A 20982-nucleotide genomic window follows, 5' to 3' on the forward strand; every position below is an offset into this window, starting at 1 on the left:
TAAGAATGACCCAATGATCCTCATCCTTGTATAATACCCTTTCCCTTGAAGGTGGGTAGAACCTGTGGCTATAAGCTATCACTTCCATGATTATACTATATTTTTTTATGTGGCCAAAGGAAATGATCTGTGCGGGTCTAATATAATTATATGAGCCCTTTAAAAGTAGAGAGTTTTCTCTGACTGGTATCAGAAGAGGTCAGAGAGATTATAACCTGAGAAAGACTCGATGTACTGTTACTGGCTTGAGGGGCTCTATGATGAGAAATGTGGGTGGTTTCTAGGAACTGAGTAGAGCCCCAAGTGGCAGCCAGGGAGAAAATGGGACTTCAATCCTACAACTGCAAGAAATTGAATTCTACTAGGAATAAGGTTAACCTTGAAATAAGTTCCTGAGTTCCAATAAGAGAACATAACCGACTGATATTATTTCAGCCTGAGCAGAAAACCTGGCCATACTATACTAGATTTCTTCCCTCTGAACTCTGAGATAATGAGAGGGTATTGTGTTAATCTCCTAAATATTATGTTTGGGGTTTTTTTAGCAATGGAAAATGAATGCAATGTCCAAGGGTGGAAATAGCTTGACTTACAGATGTACAGTCAAACGTGGGTTAGTCTGAGCATCATTTCTTACACGCTGGATGACTTTGAATTAACTTCTCTAAATATTTACTTCCATATCTGTAAAAGTGATAGAATACTACTTATCTGATTCCTAGAATTGTTGCCACAACTAATTGAGATATAATTTATAGAATGCCTAGTACACAATAAATGTTATTTCCCATTCCCCAATAAGACTGAACATGGCAATCAATTCAGGACTGATAGAAACAGACCATGATAAATATTATGACTTACAGGAATTGGAACCATAGACTTCTCTAAAAGGGAAGCAGGAAGAGGCCCAGGAGAGGAACATTTGGGTTCAAAGTTGGAAAATCACATCATACTCCCCATGGTTTGGAACTGGTCTAGAACCCAAGAATTCTAGGGTCACTGCTGAAACTTAGTGACTCAAAGCCAGTTGTCATAGAGTCCCACATGTCATGGTCTAAATGTGACTGAGAAATCTACAGACTGGCAGTGGCTCCAGCTTGCTCCCCCCTGGGAAAAAGTTTATTTATTTACTTATTCTTCAATTTACCAAATATTAATGGAGCACCTATATGGAGCGTAGTGTGGTAACTGTTCAAGATACTGGATTACAGCAGTTAACAAAGCAGGTGAAATTATTTGCCCTCCTGAAGTTACACTTTAGTGAGGATAGGCAGGCAATAGACAAGATCTTTTGTCTCGTGGTGATAAGTGCTAAGGAGCAAAGTAAGTCCAGAAAGAGGAATAAGACATATAAGAGAAGAGTTCTCTTCATAACAATTGTAAATAAAGTAGTTAATGTATGTGTTACAAAGCAGGGACCATGAGGCAAAGACCCAGGGAGTGAGCTAGATGAGTTATTTGGGGGGGAAAGCCTTCTTTTTTTTTTTTTTTTTGTATTTTTCTGAAGCTGGAAACGGGGAGAGACAGCCAGACAGACTCCTGCATGCGCCCGACCCGGATCCACCCTGCACGCCCACCAGGGGCGATGCTCTGCCCACCAGGGGGCAACACTCCGCCCCTCCGGGGCGTCGCTCTGCCGCGACCAGAGCCACTCCAGCACCCGGGCAGAGGCCAAGCAGCCATCCTCAGCGCCCGGGCCATCCTTGCTCCAATGGAGCCTTGGCTGTGGGAAGGGAAGAGAGAGACAGAGAGGAAGGGGGGGGGGTGGAGAAGCAAATGGGCGCCTCTCCTATGTGCCCCGGCCAGGAATCGAACCTGGGTCCCCCGCACGCCAGGCCGACGCTCTACCGCTGAGCCAACCGGCCAAGGCGGGAAAAGCCTTCTAAAAAGAGGGCACCTGGTTCAAAAGGTTTGCATAATCTGGTTTCTGGTAAGCAAAAAAGTAGTATCAGAACCAATTCTTGTCACAGTGCCTGGACAAGCTTTACAGATCCATTGAAGTAGGTGTGTAAGCAACATTACCCAAGTTTAAGTAGAGCAAAGGATTGGGTTTTTGTAACATCTCCAAAGCCCATTCAGCTCAATATATCCTGTACCAGGCATTTATTACACTTGTTATGTGACAGACAGTGACATTAGTGCTGAGAACAACAGATAGGGTCGATTAAGGAGTAAACGAGACAGACATTTAAAAAAAATAACAAATTGTACTGATTGTGATGAAGACAGGAAACGAGAAAGAGCCTGGAATAGAGACTAGCAGGGCAAGGAACTGCTTTACACAGGAACTCTGAGACAATAAACTTGGAGCTGGTCCTGCAGCGAGGGAGTGGAGCTGGCAGCCGGTGCAATGAGGCCCTTGGGAAAAGTGGGGGGTTCTTAAAGCCTTTCTCAAGACCTGACAAATAGCTTTGAGCAGATCTAAAGTGATCTCTAAGCAGCACTAGTCATAATAACCAAGAGCTGGAAACAACCCAAATGTTCATCATGAACAAACAAAATGTTGATGAATGAACAAACAAAATGTTGAATGTCCATTTGATGGAATATAATTCAGCTATATAAAGGAACGAAGCACTGAATTGTGTGCTACAGTGTGGATGAATATTGAAAACATGGTGCTGAGTGAAAGTCACCAGTCCTGAAAGACCAACTATTGTATGGTTCCATTTATACAAAGTGCTCAGACTAAGTAAATCTGTAGAGGCAGAGGAGAGATGAGTGATTGCTAGGGGCTGGGGACAGGGAGAAATGGGAAATGACTACTACTGGATATGGCGTTTCCACCTGGGGCGAAGAAAAGTGTCTGGAACTCGGTAGTGGTTATGGGTGCACAACATTGTAAATGTTATGCTGTTGAACTATATAGCCTTCAAAATGGTGAAAATAGTTATGTATATTTTATCACAGTATAAGCATATTAAAGAAGTGATCTCAAAGGCAGACCTGTCCATAACAACTGTTGAACTCTCCAGTTTCCCTGAATTCTTACACTTCATGTCAGGCACCTGAGAGGCAGACAGCCACTGGCAGCGGAAGTGGGCAGACTACCTTTTTTGTCCCTTCCAAATCACTTCTTTCTTGACGTGAAACAAACTACAAAACTTTGAAACTAAAGAAAATGGTACAGTTTCCACCCCTTCGCTCATGAAAAAACATGTGAGCAGGGCAACACTGCACCTCCCTAGAATTGTAACACAAAGAGTGAAAGCCAGAAAAAGTTTATCATTTACCACTTGCTCATGCTTTATGTCTTCTGTGGGCACCTAGAAGCCTCTCCCAGGTCTTACTGGTTTTACTTTTATTGAACTGATTTTTTTTTAATGTTTGTGCCTCTAATTCTTAATTGGAAGGTCAACGTCTTTCCTGACTGGTACCATAAATGTTTAACCAGTATGAGTAAACTGTTTCTGGTTTTCTACTTTTATTTTCCAGCATGTGTCAGAAAGCATGCTGGCAGGAAATCAAACACCCAGGTTTAACGCTTTGAAGTTGATGTCATGGTAGATGTTGTAGAGGCAGAGACCCAATACCTTCTTGCAAGATGCTAAAACAGGAGAACGCAAGGATATTAACCCTATAGAGACTGGGCAGCCGTGTCTCCTTGATTCACATGTTCCAGGGCACCAGCTCTACCTTTTTCTGCATCAGCATGGGGCTGTGGAGTCAGACAGGTATTTTCTAATCCCAGTTCACTTACTCAGATAGCTGTTGGACAGTAGGCAAAAAACTAAATTTTCTTGAACAATTTCTTCCTTTATTATATGGAGAGGGTTGTTAAAAGAAGTAAACAGTAGGTATCAAAAGCAGCTAATATAGCATAATAACTTATAGAAAATACTCAATAAGAGGACTTAATAATTTTTTAAATTTATTTTTAAAATTTTTTATTAATTTTAATTTATTGGGTTAACATGGATTCAAATGTTCCACTCAATATAACACCCTCATCCCCCACCAATGTGTCCACCATTACACACCCTTAGATCCTCTCCTCCTAACTCCCTCCCACCTCCCATCTGGGATTTGCTGCCCTGTTATCTGTATTTATGTGTTATGTATATATAATTTCACTCATCCCTAAAAGGACTTAATATTGACCATAGAAATAATCAGGAACTTCTTTCCAGAGAAGAAAGTGAGTAGATGTTTGAAATGGTGAGTCACCAACGTAGAGCAGACAAGAACCAGTTCTAGCCAGACTCAATGTCCTTAATAGATGTAGGCCTATTCAGATTGTTTATTTCTTCTCCTGTGATTTTGGAAAATGTATCTGTCAAGTTACTGGCCCATTTCATCTAAGTTATCAAATTTGTGGGCATAGAATTAATTGTTCGTAGTGTTTTTGTATTTTTCTTTTAATTTCCATTGTCTCTATTGTGATATTCTCTCTTTCAAAATGGACTGTTCATTTAAAGATTAAGAGAGAAGGGATATACGAGGGGAAAAGCAAACTCCAAGTTTTGGACTGGTTAAATCTGAGGTATAAACCCCCTCCCCCCAAAAAACCAAAAAACAAATCTATCTAAATGGAGAAGTTGAGTAGAAGTTGAATAAATAAGTTGCCGTTTCGCGTGCCCTGTCAGCCGACTGTATTACGGAAGAGGGTGGGATGAACTACATCAAATGCTGCTGGTAGAGCAATTAAGATGCGAATAAGATTTAATCTTTCAATTTACCATTTAATCTTTCAGTTTAGCAATGTTGGAGTTAAGGATGTTCTTGACAGGAACAGTTTCAGTGGAGTTCTGGCTTAAAAACTTGATTAGAATGGAGAGGAATTGGAGACTGAGAAAAGTAAACTCTTTAAAGAAGTGCATTATTAGTCCTCTGAGGAGCAAGCTTCATGATGAGATTAAATGTGCAAGAGTTTTATTATAGGGTATACCTGTGTTAGAAAAAAATGGAGAGCGAGCTTTAAAAGATTAAAGTAGTTAGTCCTCTTACTGCCTTGTAAGTCTGATCCTGCATGTAGAATGGGACAGAGGTTGTATGGACACGTCATAGACTGCTATGCAGCTTAGGGACATTACCACAGGCTTTCAAAGAGTCCTTGAACCAAATTCAGGCATCAGAGGAATTCCATTTTAGTGAACGCAGTGTCCCCTGTTGTACTCAGCCATGAATTAAGAGTAGTTGGCGGGAAATACGGTCTTGGGGAAAATGTAGAGGTAGATTCAGAGCATAGCAAATGGGCTTTTGGTCAGTTATACTTCTTGTAGTTGGAGATCAGTACATGCTTTCTCATGGACCCATCTCTTTTATTTTATTTTTTTGTAAAAGGGGAGAAAATAATACAGTACATGAAGGAAAGCCTGTCCTCTTTTTAAAATGGGAAAATTTGAATGCCTATGTGATTATGAAAATTGATGATGTAGGAAATAAATGGAGAATTGCTGGAGCTGTGTCTTTGAGTAGTTGACAGGAAATGGGATCTGGTGTAAAGTGAAAGGGTTGTGGTCTAAACGGGGCATAAAGAGTTTATGTATCAAAACAGAAGCTAACGGAGAAATAAGTGAATATATTTTGTAATGTGAGCTTGTTAAAGGTATATTGTGATTACTTCTTTCTCCTGAGGGAAATAGTAAGCAAGGTGTTAAGCTGAAAGGAATGTCGGAGTAGGCAGAGTGACTTGAAGAGGGACAAAAGGGTGTGGAATTGTCATATTTATGAGAGTATGAAAGTGAGTGAAATCAACATGATTACCAAGCAAACTTTTTAGAATTGTGCTTGAGTTTAATTTATCTTTCTACTAGTAACTTCTCACTGTATTAGCCTCATTGTGGTCAGAGGATATATCACCTTTTTGGTGACCAATTGAAATTGGTTGAGATTGTTTTATGGCCTACACATAATTTTTCATAAAAGGTCCAAATATGCTTAAACAGAAGGTGTACTCTCTAATGTTGATGAAAGATTCTTTGTAAGTATGTTCTATCAAGTTTGTTAGTTGTGCTTTTCAAATTTTTAAAATATTTACCCATTTTTGTGCTTAATTTTACACAGATACTTGTTAAAATATTCTAATAGGTCTTAGATTTACCCATTTCTTTCTAAAGTTTCACTTTTTTTTTCTTATGTATTTGAAGGTCATTTTCTGAAGTGCATAAGACAGAATCATTAAAATTACAAAGGAATTAAAACTTTTAATATTCTATAGTAGTCTTTTTTATTTTTGAAAATGCTTTTGGCCTACATATAAGTTTTTTTTTAATTTTGATAAAGCTGACTTAAGTTTTTATTAGATAGTATTTACCTAAGAAATTTTATTCCTTCCATTTCATTTTAACTTTTTAGTGTCCTATGCTTTACTTAAACTATTTTTTTAATTAAAAAAAATTTTTTTCCAGACTTGATTCATTTTAAAGAGGAAAGAGAGAAGGGGGGAGGAGCAGGAATCATCAACTTCCATTTGTGCCTTGACCAGGCAAGCCCAGGGTTTTGAACCTGCGACCTCAGCGTTCCAGGTTGACGCTTTATTCACTGTGCCACCACAGGCCAGGCTTTTTTTTTTTTTTTTTTTTTTTTTCATTTATTGATTTTAGAGAGAGGAGAAGGAGAGAGAGAAAGGCTGGGGTGGTAGGGAATGGGAAGTATCACCTTGCTTCCCTTATGTGCCTTGACTGGGCAAGCCCGGGGCCTTCAACCTGGGACCTCAGCATTCAGGTCGACGCTTTATCCACTGTGCCACCACAGATCACGCCACTTCAACTATTTATAAATAAGTTGTATTAGCATTTTTAAAAATCCAATCTGAAAAATTTTGCTTTTACTTAGAAATTTTAATTCAGTCACAATTTTAGTTATTGATATGTTTAGATATAGGTTTAGCAACTTTTTATGCTTTTTGTTAATTTTACTTTTTCTATGTATTTATGAAATTTAAATATGGTCACTTTATGAAACTTAAATATGAATTTTAAAATCTAAATTATATTTAAATATTTATACTTGAAGTCTAAATTATAATTAATATGTTTATCCCCTTGAATAATATATGCATCTTAAAATATTCTAATGGTTTAACAACCAATTTACATGGTGTTTTTATAATATTTTAGCTTCAACTTATTTTATTTTAAACCTACAATTTGAAAATTATTGTTTCATAGAGTCAGTGTGTGCTTTTATTTTCCAAATGTTAACCATGTTCTTTGCTCAGTATTCCTTCTTATATCTTCAACTTTTTTGTAGGGCTAGTCTCCTTTTATCCTGACATACCTCTTTTATAAGTCCCTTTATGGAGATTCTGTGGGTGATAAACTTAGTTTTGTTTACCTGAAAGCCTAATTTTCCTTGATCTTGACAAATAGTTTCATTGGGTATACAGCTCTAAATTTCCAGTTATTTTCTCTTAGTCTTCTAGATATATTTTTCCCATTCTTTTTAGTTTTTGTAATGGTTTTTGAGAAGCTAAGTGTCAGTCTGATTACTGTTTCCTTGTAGATGAGTTAACTCTTCCCTTTATTTACTTTTAAGATTGGTCTTTATCTTTAATGCTCTTTTCTGTTACTATGACAGTATAGGTATAGATTTGTTTTATTTATCCAGCTTCAGATCCACTGGACTTCCGTCATCAACGTTCAGTAATTTCTAGTGATTGTCTCTTCAACTATCCTCCCCTCTTTTATTAAAAAAATTGTCTTTGACAGAAGTATAATTAGAAATATATTAGACCTCCTCATTTTATTCCCATGCTCTCATTTGTATTGTGCATATCTTAGTATGTATGTATTACATTGTAAGTAATTTCATTAGATGCTTCTCCAATTCATTCAGTCACTCTTTAACTATCTTATCTGATACTTAATATATTAAGTTTTTACACTCACTTATTATATATTCAACATTTAGAATTTAAAAAAAAAAGATTTATTGAGCCTGAACTATGGTGGCACAGTGGGTAAAGCATTCAAACTGAAGTGTTGAGGTCACCAGTTAGAAACCCTGGGCTTGCCCAGTCAAGGCACATATGGGAAGCAACTACTATGAGTTAATGTTGCTCACTCCTCCCCACCCTCTTTTCTCTCTCTCTCTCTAAAAATAAATAAAAAATATAATCTTTTAATAATTTTATTGACTTTATTGGAGTAACATTTGTTAATAAAATTATACAGGTTTCAGGTGTACAGTTCTATAATACATCCTCTGTATACTGCATTGTGTATTCACCATCCCAAGTCAAGTTTCTCTTCATCACCATCTATCCGCCCTTCCCAGCTCCGCCTCCCCCCTTTCCCTCCTGCCATCCCAACACTTGTCTGTATCCATGAGGTTTTTTTCTCTTTCTTTGCTCATTTCCAAGCCTCCTGGTTCATTTCTAATAATTGCTTGAACCTTACTTTAAATTCTTCTTTCATTTCTTTAAACATATTGAAAATACTTATGTATGAGGTCTTTGAGGGTTATTTTTGCTGTGAGTATTTTCTGCTGACTCTTACTCATATTGCTTTTGCTTTGTAATTTTTTGTGCTCTGTGTTATATGTAACTTAGGCATGTTTATTATGAACTTACATTTGTTGGGGTTTTACACTTGGGATTTCCATAGGACCTGGATAAAGTGTGTTTTTTTCAAGAGAGGAATTTTGTTTGCTTATTTTAAGTCCCTGAAAATACTCTTTATACAGCACAGCTTTAATTTAAATTCTTAAGTTTTGGTTCTGGGAATAATGATACTGTTGATATCCTTGAGAATGGCAACCACACAAAACTGGTGTTAAAATGAAAGGCAGAAACAGTCTTGGTACCTGATGACTGTGTGAAGTTACCATACTAATCCTGAATGCCTATATTATGATATATTTTATGTGAAAAATAAATTTCTATCAGTTATGCTGCTGATATGTCTATTCTGTGCTACCATCAGCCAGATACAGTTCCTAACTGATATATTCCGAATTCAGCATCCTTTGCAGGAATGTAGGTGACTAAACCCCTTACAAATGCTTATGCCTAGAAATTGCTATTGGGAAAATTCACAGAAATACCGAGAGAATTTTCCAGCTGGACCCCATTCCCAAGGTGGATCTCAAAGGCAGTTTTATACCAACCATGTAACCTGGAGGAATTCCAGATGCCTTTTAGAGAGAGAGTGGCTGCTGTTGCTGCTGATACGGCTGCAGTTTAGTGAAAACTGAAAGGCTGGAATGATGACCTTTCAAGAAGAACAAATGTTATTAAATAATGGATTTTGTCCCACCTCCTACAACAGTCAAGAGCAAAAGGATGAAAAGGGAATCCTATTCTTCTATTAATAACTTCTTAGTCAGTCTCATGCTGACAAAGCAGAAATCAACTGTAAAATTAGCAATTTTGCCTACAAATTAGCCCCTTGCAAAGCCATAAAAAAGAAGAAAGGAATTAAGAAAAATTCTATTAATGGAGTCAAGGATGGAAAAATCACAAGTGATAGAGCATAAATACCCAGACAACTGACACTTATTTTAAGGAAGATATTACCCAGGTTTTAAATAGCTGCTTATAGCTGTGTAGGAGGAAAGTGTTAATTTATAGCCCTTGGATCAGTGGCCTTTCTTAATGGCTCCTTGGAGCAAATCTATCAGAATTTGAGGAGCACAAGGTTTAAGTTGATGTTAATAAAAACTACCCCATCCACTCCTCTCTGAGATATTGCTATCTCACTTTAGAAAGGCAGTGCAGTCAGTGGGAAGAGGTTAAACTTCAGAGGCAGGCGGAGTTAGGTTTGAATCTTGTTGGGCTCCCTCACTGGCCTTGGGAATGTCTTTTCACCATTCTGGGCCGGGCCTCTTACTTTGTCTTTCCTCAAAGCAGAGGGTGACTGTGCTTCATTGTGTTAGTAGCATGTGAAGAATTTGGTTCCTAATAGGTTGTTAGCAAATGTTACTCTCTTTCTTCTCTCCCTTCAAAATCAGAGGACCAGGAAGAAAAAACCTTCTTGCATACCCATGCAAAGCAGTTCCATTTAGCTCTGTGACATTCTCCTCATAAGAAGATCAATCCATAAGGAGGAGCTAAACATGTTTTCATAATTTATGACTGGTCTCTGTCAACAGGCTCCCATTTGCAATTTTATGAAAATGATAAATCAATATCCAATAGTGGGAGCAGATAATCAAAAGAAAGAAACTGAGATCCTTTTAATACTGAAAAGGCAGGGGCCCCATTTCTAAGATGGGACATGTACTCACTCTGCTGGAGCCCCCTGGTCAAGGTAGATATGAGAAAGCAGTCAATGAACAGCTAAGGTTCATTAGCTGTTAATGCCTCAACAAAGAATTAATGCTTCTCATCTCTCTCGCTTCCTGTCTGTCCCTATCTTTCTCTCTCTCTCTGACTCTGACACGTGTGTGTGAACACACACACACACACACACACACACACACACACACACACACACACACAGAATGGCCCTATAAGGCTGGTGGCCATGGCCATGTAGGTTCCCATTGTATTAGGGCAGACAGTAAAGGAATTGTGGAACCATAGATGGTGGGCCATTCAGTTTATTAGACTCTTGCAACAGAGGGCCAGCAAGTAGGCAATAAAAACTGTTTCTCTCTCTCTCTTTCTTAGGACTCACAAGCAAAACAGGAGGAGGGTGGGAGGGAACCCTTCTCCAGCAAACAATGGCCCCTCCCAATGGTGGCAGGTAATCTGCTGCCCTGAGAGCAACCGTACATAGACTATACACACATGGTGCTGTCCAGTGCTCATGCACAATCAGGCAAAGTGCAAGCGAGCAAGCCTGACACACTTTTTGCCCAACAGGCCTTAAAGCGCAAGGGAAATGATGATGGCAGTTTGGATATGTCAAAGAAAAGCCGTAAGTTCTTCCTATAAGTGAAAAAGTGAGTATAGTATGAGAAGATTTTGAGAGAGACCATGTTCACATAACTTTTATTATAGTATTCAGTATTGTTTTAATTGTTCTATTTTATTATTAATTGTTTTTAATCTCTTATTGTGCCTAATTTATAAATTAAACTCTAACACAGGTATGTTTGTGTAGAAAACAATATATATATAAAATTTGGTACTATCCATGGTCTCAGGCATCCACTGAGGGTCTTAGAACATATCTCTGTGGTTAAAAGGGGACTACTATACCACAAACTAGGTGACATTAACAACAGAAGATAATTGTGTCACAGTTCTGAAGGCTAGATGTTGGAAATCAAGGTGTTGGCAGGACCATGCTTCCTCTGAAACCTGTAGGGGAGAGTGTCCTTAGACAGCTTTTCCAACCCCCTTAGTGAGCAAGACCAGGACATTCTGAGCATGTGTGGGTCAACATAAGAAACTTCCATACCTATAAGAATTTTTTCTGAGTTTATTTGAACCAAACTGTTGACAGTTGCCAGGAAGCAAAGTCTCAATGGATTGAAAAAATGCTCCAGAAAATGGTGGTTTCACCACTTATTTTATTTTATTTTTATTTTTATTTTTATTTTTATTTTTATTTTTTTCTCTTTTTCTGAAGCAGGAAACAGGGAGAGACAGTCAGACAGACTCCCGCATGCGCCCAACTGGGATCCACCCGGCATGCCCACCAGGGGCGACGCTCTGCCCACCAGGGGGCGATGCTCTGCCCCTCCGGGGCGTAGCTCTGCCGCGACCAGAGCCAGTCTAGAGCCTGGGGCAGAGGCCAAGGAGCCATCCCCAGTGCCTGGGCCATCTTTGCTCCAATGGAGCCTTGGCTGCGGGAGGGGAAGAGAGAGACAGAGAGGAAGGAGGGGGTGGGGGTGGAGAAGTAAATGGGCGCTTCTCCTATGTGCCCTGGCCGGGAATGGAACCCGGGTCCCCCGCATGCCAGGCCGACGCTCTACCGCTGAGCCAACCAGCCAGGGCCTCACCACTTATTTTATACATGAGAATCAAAGGGAGAAAAAAAAGTGGGGAAATCTCTGGGATTGGATAAAAAGTAAAAATGTACTGTATGGCCAGTGGCCGCCACCCTCGTGGCCATTCACGTGCAGGTTCACATTGGATTTCGGCAGACGGTAAAGAAACAGTGGAGCCAAAAAATGGTGGGCTATTCCTTTATTCTAGCTTTGAATGGGCTGATGAGTAAACACACACCCAGAGAAAACACTTCCCTTTCACTCAGAGCTCACAAAGCTACTGACACATCCAGTTTTCCTAGAATCCAAGGCCCCCACCAGTCTGTCACCTCTGGTTCTCCATCTGCACACCTTCTCCCTTCTCCTCTCTGCACAAACTGGCTTCTCCTTCAGCACCCTGCCATCCTGGCTTGCTTCTTCCTTCTCATTCTTCTTTTTTTCTTTTTAAAATTTTTTGGCGTGAAAGACCTCCTCCAGCAAACATTAGCATAACAGTGGTCCTTCCCAAGTAAGAAGGTGATCCACAATTTGCCATCAACTGCCCTGCTCTGAGGGCAAGCACACACATGGCTGCCCAGTGCCATTTTTAACAATAAAAGTGAGCAAACTAAAAAAACACAAATTTTAAAAACTTATTTGCCCAAGATGTATCCACTGAAACTATTTTTACACAGGCAGAAATAAGATAGTAGATAATTAATATGATAATAACAGTGAGGAGGTATGTTGGTTCCTGCTCAGGTGAGATGCCAGCCCCGAGAAGGGCCGGAAAAGATTATTACCCTTATTTCAAAGGCATGTTTTCAGGTACCTTATTGTAGATGCAAAAGACAATAGACAGGCTCAATTAAGGTAAGCACTGACCTTTGTTTAGAGAAAAATACCTCCCTAGGACGTGACTACCCACCACGAACTGCTTTTAGTTAGAAAGTTTTCATTTCAGACCATCCTGTGTGGTTACTTTAGGTCTCTGAGTTTGCAAGGCCACCATGCAGGGCTCATCTGAGCTTGTCAGGATTAGTCTGTGGCCCTGTCTTTTTTCTTTTTTTTTTTATCCACAACGGTGACAGTGCTGGGCATGGCCATGAAGCGGAAGGATGCCGTCAATCAGAAAAAGGTGAAATAGATCCAAAAGTTCTTTTTTTTTTTTTTTTTTTTTTTTGTATTTTTCTGAAGCTGGAAACCGGGAGGCAGTCAGACAGACGCCCGCATGCGCCTGACCGGGATCCACCCGGCATGCCCACCAGGGGGCGATGCTCTGCCCATCTGAGGCGTCGCTCTGTTGTAACCAGAGCCAGTCTAGTGCCTGAGGCTGAGGCCATGAAGCCATCCCCAGCGCCCAGGCCATCTTTGCTCCAATGGAGCCTTGGCTGCGGGAGGGGAAGAGAGAGACAGAGAGGAAGGAGAGGGGGAGGGGGTGGAGAAGCAGATGGGCGCTTCTCCTGTGTGCCCTGGCCAGGAATCGAACCCGGGACTTCCGCATGCCAGGCCAACGCTCTACCACTGAGCCAACCGGCCAGGGCCAAGATCCAAAAGATCTTGAGTGAACCCTTTAAAAAGTTTGGCAGTGTCTTCCCAAGCTTCAGTATGGCAATGAAACAGCCGAAGCAGGCCTTACAGGGCTGTAGGAGATTGAAGGCCAAGGTGGAGAAGTATAAGGAAAAGGAAAAGACAGAGCCAGTGCTGGCTAAACTCCACCAGGCCCAAGATGAGCTTCAGCTTCTGCAGGATAACTTGGAAGCCAAGCTCAAGCAGCGCCTGGATGAGATGCTGTGTTTCTACAACAGCCAACTTGACAACTTCCAGTCCAGCTTTGAGTTTCTGGTCCCAACACAGATGGTACACTACTCTAAAATGCCTGAGATCTTTGGAGACCTCACCCAACACCTTGACCAGCCTGACCACCCAGATAAGCAGCAGGATTGGGAGAATGTGATCAAACTGAGTGAGCCCAGAGCCCTCTTATTATGGCTAATGACTGAATGGCCTGTTACCCTGGGAAGACTCCTGGGACATAAATTAGTTTCTTTAGTCTTTTCAAGCTTAATTCCAGGCAGCCAAGCAAAAACACCATCCCCGAGGGAAAGGATGGCAGCTGGAGGACTGGGGACAGAGGTGGCTCCTGCTCTACCTCACCAGCTCTTTAGAATGAGCCCAGTACCAGGAACCCCAAGTAGGCTACTCTTTCTACACCCAATAGCAAAAGCCTGCTGACATAGGTAAGCTGTGTAGAAAATCCCCAGGGGCTTTCTTATTTCTTACTTCCCAAAATATTCATCCAAAATGCATCCTGGACCAGGGCCAAAGCTTCCAGCCTTTGAACGAACGGCATGGGCTTTGTCAGCTCACTTGAGGTCTTAACCTTGCTTGAATGGCTGGGATCACATCTATCTCCATAAGAGTGTTGTGGGGAGTCCACCCATTCTCATTTCCTTTTTCCACTTCAAAGGCCCTTTTTTTTTTTTTTTTCTGGGAGAGGCCTTGGATGCTACCCTGGGAAATGTGAGAAAACCTGGTCTTTCCATTTAAAAAGATTCAGCCTCCAAGGTCAACAAAGGTGGTTGAGCCCACTTCTATACCTTAGGTCGAGTATAGGGGAGAGCCCCAAGTCTTGCAGGTTTCTTAGGTAACCTGGAATTAACTCACATAAATGCCCAAGCACAGAAAATGTCACAGATTAATTTACAGGCCTCAACATGAAAACAGTGAATTTGTGCTGGGCCAAATAGACAGAATAATGCCCTGAGGCTGTTCTTCTGGGGAGGAACAGGCAGTGGTTGTTCCCTGGGAAGAATTCTAGATACCAGGGAGCAGCCGGGGGCAACAGCTGCCCCCAGGATTTGCAATGGATGGGTGCCTCAGTGCCTCAGATTAGAATCCCAGAGAACCTTGCCAGAAGCCGGTGTTGCTCCTCCCTCCTTGGGGCTTTGGCCTGCTGTGTTCTGTTGATTAACGACAATGAAGGAGGGGTTCTAGCCTAAAGGCCAAACAGCATCTTTGCAGTGACTGGCCTCACAAGGTCAAGACTGGGCTGACAACTTGCTCCATATTTTTGCCCCTAACCCCCACTTTAGGACCAACAGGGGAAAGTCAGATATGCTCCCCCTCGGCAATTATGTTGTATGCCTCTTTCTTTCTTTTTTTTTTTTTTTTTGTATTTTTCTGAAGCTGGAAACGGGGAGAGACAGTCAGACAGACTCCCGCATGCGCCCGACCGGGATCCACCCGGCATGCCCACCAGGGGGCGATGCTCTGCCCCTCCCGGGCGTCGCTCTGCCGCTACCAGAGCCACTCTAGCGCCTGGGGCAGAGACCAAGGAGCCATCCCCAGCGCCCAGGCCATCTTTGCTCCAATGGAGCCTTGGCTGCGGGAGGGGAAGAGAGAGACAGAGAGGAAGGAGGGGGGGGTGTGGAGAAGCAAATGGATGCTTCTCCTGTGTGCCCTGGCCGGGAATCGAACCCGGGACCTCTGCACGCCAGGCCAATGCTCTACCACTGAGCCAACCGGCCAGGGCAGTTGTATGCCTCTTGTAGTCAGCCCACCGCCTGGCGAACGACCTTGCTTTAGAACAGACCTTCCTCCTTTGCCACTCTGAAGCTTTCTTACTCCTCAGCCCACCTTCCATTTGAGTCTCAGCCAAATACAAATGCTAGCGGTCACCGATGCTCTTGCTGTCAATAAGTAACACTTGTGCTCATTGGGTGATCTTTGTTTAGCTCTGCAGAGGTTATTGGCTCAAGGAGCAAATAAAGCCCTCAGAAAAATACCTCTACCCTCCAAATAGGAAAAAAAACCCCACCCCATCTAGGTAGGTTTTATTATACTATCATTATTGATGAAATAGTTCCATTTATGAACTTTTATATGCCAAAAAGTTTTGAATTTGACCAGGCTATCTATTAATTCATCTCTGAAAAAAGTTAGTGGCATTTAATTTTAGCTTCTATATCCTACAGTATTGAAAAGCTTATGCGTTAGGACCATTTCTGAGAATGTTGTTCTGTGCAGTGGCCTAAGGCGGCGAAGTCAATCACCTGACCCAGATTCACACTGATAGGCCTCATTTGAGGGCTATTAGTGACAGAAGTACTCTCAGCCTGAGTTTCCTACCAGCAATGGGGACTTATTGCTCTGAGATCTGGTTTTCTCTGTCACATTTTGTAGTACCCATGAAGACATGCTGCTGATTGTAACTTTGCATTAGAGCACCACATCTGTCTGATGGTGGTGGCAGCCATTATGATTATATCCAGGTAAATAAAGGCCTATTTATTAAAATGCCAATCTGAGGTACAAGCTATGGGTTTAACATACTCACCATTGAGTTTTGAGCAATCTGGTGTCCCGAATGCTCCCAGGCTCTATCGGTTGCCAGCCACTGTTGGCATTCCTTGGCCTCTCTCCAGCCTTGGCCTCTGTCATCACATGGCCATCTTCTTCCTGTGTGTTTCTCTCCTCTTATTATAAGAATGCCAGTCATTGTGAAGGGCCCATCCTATTACAGTATGACCTTATTTAAACTAATTACATATGTAATAACTTAATTTCCAATAAGTTCACATTCTGAGGTACTTGGGTTTAGGACTTCAGAATGTCATATCGGGGACACAGTTTAATTTGCAAGAAGAGATAAAGATAATTAATGATTGGTTCTTGCTTTAGATAGCCCCTCATGCTTTAGTTTACAGACATGCTGGCTTAGAAGTTAGACAAACAAGGCTTTGGAGCTCAGCCAAACCCGCTTAGTAGCCATGTGACCTTAGCCAAGTTCCTAAAGCCACAGTTTTGTCTTCCAAAATATGGGACAGAATTTTGAGAAAATTAAATAAATCAAAGGCTAGAGAGTGTGTATCAAAGTGATTAGCAAAGGGAAGACACCGAATAAATGCTAATTTTTTCTTTCCCGATACCATAACTTTATCATCTAATCAGTTTATTCAACCATACTGACATTCTTTCAGCAAAGATTTATTTAGCACCCACTATATGCCAAGCACTAAGATAGCATTTGTATAGTATAGAAAAAGACAGACAGGATCCCTTCTCTCACAATGATTTCCATTCAACTCTAACCTGGATTTTAATTGAAAAGTTTATTTAGTAAAATACCAAAAAAATATATATATTCAAGATAATAAGAATGATCACTAACCCACAGCCTGAATATTGAAAAGTCAGAAAGAGAACAAGAATTAACATTTATTGAGTGTTTACCATGTAGCATACACTATTACTAGATGAGTTATATATTATCTCATTGAATCCTAAGTCAACCTGGGGAAGTAGTTGTTCAGTTTAGTAAACTGGGACTCAGGGAAGTGAAGAAACCTGCCTGTGAACACTCAGCTAGTAATTACCAAGAGCCTTTACCCCCATTGCTGCACCTAGGAGTCATGCTGTTGGTCAGACATTTTGTTGTCAACTTGAAAATAAATGCAGGATGCGGAAGTGAGTGAGGACAAACAGTGGCTTAGTCTTCCTTTGCCAAAACTATTGACTCTATGCTTTTATATGGCAGTTTATCTTCAAGGAAACTCCCAGGCCATTTTTCTACTCAGTTCTGACTTCTTCTCTTTCCAGATTACATATGAAAGCAATGCAAGCAAAGCTTAAATTGTGCCAAACTCTGTTTACTTTACACTGAGTGGATTTGGAGAGGTCCACCCACACGCTTTAACTACTGTCTCTTGAAATCAGAGTGGCAAGCGATGTAGTCAGTGATCACAAATCAGGACCCTTTGCAAGATGTTGTTTGCCTTAATTCTGTGTTCTAAGAAACCAGACACCTATGCATTAGCTGAAAGTGATTCCTCCAGCTTTACAGTCTTCCCCACTGACTGCCAGCATCTTCCCAAGGCCCTGCCTCGCTACCTAAGGCCTCATAAACACTAGTGCCAGGTAACAAGCTCTCCATATGGTTTGTCATTTCAGAGAAATCCTAGGAGATCAGCAGCTTGGAAGACCACGAAAGCCGTAGAGTTGACGTCTGTTTCTACATTCTTTTCCTTCATTTTATTGTCTGTGTGGTTTGTATATTCTCCTGGACGCCAGCAGGAATTTTAAAAGCCTTTCAAAAATAATATATTCCTTCTGTTCCTTGGGGTAATCTACTTCAAAACTCTTACAGGTATTTTATTCTGAATTTGCTGAGGTTTAACATGTAGGTTTTACTTGATTCATTTGTCCACATGCGGTGGTGAATCAAAGTCTATTCAATATTGAAAAGGAAGACTTCTTACTGGCCCTGTCAATGAGGATCTGCATTGAGAAACTAAGCAGCAGGAACCCTCTACAGCAGTGGATCCTAACCAAGGGCAATTTTGCCATGCCCATCCATGGGACATTTGGCAATGTTGGAAGATATTTTTGGTTGTCATAACTGGTATGCATATGGGTGCTATTGGTATCTATTGGGTAGAGGCAAAGGATGCTGCTAAACATTCTACAACAGGACACTCTTCCATAAGGAAGAGTAATCTGGTCCCAATATCAATAATACAACACTGAGAAACCCTGACCTAGAGGAATATTTTTTCTCCTACAGTCTTTAGGAATCACCTGGAAAACTCTATGACCTGTTCTCCAGGCTCAGATCAACTATTTATAATTATTTTAATATGGCCAAATGGCTTGATACTTTTGGACATCAGCTTGCTTGTATGTAAAACGAGGAAAGTGGCTTTGGGGAAATAAACTGGAACAAGTTGAGCCACTAACTGTATTTTATGGCCAAAGGAAAACAAATGTTTAATATTTATGGATGTTCATTGAAGAATTATTTGTCATAGTTAGTATTATAAAACAGCTCTGTTTAAATGAGAGCTCATTTAGTTCATAAAACATTGTGAGGACCATACCAAAAACGAAATAAACCCCACAAAGACCAGTTCTCATAATATGGAAAATGCCTTTACTGTAATGTTAAGAAAAACAGAAATGGGATTCAAATTTGTATGTAAAGTAGAGTAGAGAGAGATTTGTTACTTCATTTGCTGAGCTGCCTCTACCCATGTTTCTTACTCTTGCATTCATCACCACATCTGCGATACACTTGTTTATGTGTGTGTCTCCACGACCAGACTGTATACTCTTGAGTGGAGGATAGTGAGGTCTTCATCACCTCTGTTTCCCCAGTGTCCTGTGCATAACTGACTGCATGGTGTCTTGTGAGACAGGTAAGTGCTTCATGCTTTGGTCTTCTCATCTGAAAAAAGCAGACAAAATTTTGTATACCTCAGAGTTGATGAGAACAACAAATGAAGCAATACTTATAAAGATCATAACATACTATATCTGATACATAATAGCCATTCACTAAAATTAGTTCTCCTCATTACCTGTATACCAGCTCTGCCAGTAACAACATATGTAACCTTGGCAAAGTAAATTCAGATCTTGTCTTGTCTTTTTTGTTTTCTGACCCCCAACCTTGTAAGTGTTGACCTGTACTAGACTTTCTCAATTCTCTTTTCCAGAGTCTAGATTCTTATGTTCTTTGATTCTAAGTATTAAAGGTTTCAGGAGCCTTGTTGGAAGTCTATTCCTGTGCACACCTGATAGAGCTTAAAATGGTTCCATTAACCATGGTCCAAGGAGGCTTTGAGGCTGGAGCAAGTCATCAGGAGAGAGAATGGTGGCAGGTGAGTGGGACAGTGTGGTGCAGGGGGGAGAACACTGAGTTAGGTGTCAGAGAACTGGGATCTAACTCAGGTATTGTGTGGCTGCATATATCATTTCTCCACTGTAACTTCCAAATTTCTCACCAGTGATATCAGCACAAAACACATAGCAAAGTCAAGGACTCTCCCAGCTTTTACCTTGTCTGATTTTGCCATATTCATGTCCTGCCAGTCATGTTATTCTGAATTTGTTCTTATGAGTAGTGGTTTTCCCCCAACCCACCATGTGGTTGCCCTTCTCCCACAATCTGTGTCTCTAGGTTTTTAAGACAACTTGTGTTGTCTTCTTGTTTAGACGCTAGCTTATTAACTACTCTTGTCTGCTGCATAGAAATCCCAGACTATTACATGGTATTGGCCTGAATGTCTTAGGGTGCTTCCTTTCTGCATCAGAATGACTATAATGAGACTCAAGGGACTAACTTAAAGAAAAACATCTGATTCTGAGAAATCAAAGCAGTGGGAAAATCCTTCACGGGAACCAGAGATGTTACAGAAATAACAGATCAGAAGCCCCCTGGAAACTGATTAATAATAATGAATAAATCATTAAGTCTTTGACTTATCTAGTCTTACTCCTTAAAGAACAACAAATTGATGAAGGCAAATGTAGACTCAGTGTTTGAGTCAAATTTATAACAACTGTCATTGTATAAAACAATGAAACCAACTACCTTTCATGTAAGGAAGGAGACTCAGGCTAGAGAGTAGCAAGTTTTAATGCTGGAGAAGATTCTTGCTTCTGATGAGAGAAAAGATTTGTTTCCAGAGCCTTTTTTTTTTTTTTTTTTTTAGCTCTGAAACAGTGGTTTTGCCCCTGAATATAGCAATGCTCAGAGAGGACAGATCTTCCATGGAACAGCCTTGGTGTCAGGTGCCAGACAGGATGCTAGAAGAAACCTTGACATTTTTACAATGACTCTAAAAAAAGGGCTTAACAATTCCATTTTTGCAGGCAAGAAAATTATGGCTCAGACAGGGCGACTAAGTGTTTTTCCCAAGTGTGTCCGAGTTGCAGTAGGGCAAAGAATCCTTAAGAAGCCAGAAATCAGCAGCTCTCACTGATTGACTGCACTGGTTTGGGCTCCTGGACTTCTCATAGGCGCCCCAATTAAACAGCAGATTGTTAGCTCCTTTGCACATAGAAGAGGGAAGAATAAGTTTACTTCTTGACAATGAGGAAGAAGGAGGATTTCTGAGGTGAAATGTCTGTCTGGGAGCTCCTGCCACCTGGAGCGACTCATTTCAGCCCCTTGGAAGCTGGACTTCGGGCCCGTGCCTGCCTGCCAGTACAGAATCTGGCTAGCAGAGCACTCAGGCTCTCAGACACAAGAGCCGGCCCACAGGTTACCCTGCAAGATGGGGGACCCCGGAGCAGAGAGCATTGGCCAATCCCAGCAGTCAGCAGGGGAAAGAGGAAAAGGAAGGGAGGACTGAAATCTGTACATTGTGTCTACCTTGCGCTAAGCACTGAGTT

At 41.1% G+C, this 20982-nt stretch overlaps 1 protein-coding gene across 1 annotated transcript; it reads left to right on the forward strand.

Moving 5' to 3' along the window:
• Positions 1–1172: 1172 nt before the first annotated feature.
• LOC136398317 (bridging integrator 3-like) lies at positions 1173–20570 on the forward strand. Its single transcript, XM_066372658.1, has 6 exons — positions 1173–1326; positions 8961–9025; positions 11201–11262; positions 12886–12948; positions 13350–13999; positions 20461–20570. The coding sequence occupies exons 1-6, from the start codon at positions 1173–1175 to the stop codon at positions 20568–20570; spliced, it is 1104 nt and encodes a 367-aa protein (XP_066228755.1).
• The last annotated feature ends 412 nt before the right edge of the window (positions 20571–20982 follow it).

This window comes from Saccopteryx leptura, chromosome 3 (assembly GCF_036850995.1).
Source record: "Saccopteryx leptura isolate mSacLep1 chromosome 3, mSacLep1_pri_phased_curated, whole genome shotgun sequence".
Classification (NCBI taxonomy): Eukaryota; Metazoa; Chordata; class Mammalia; order Chiroptera; family Emballonuridae; genus Saccopteryx; species Saccopteryx leptura.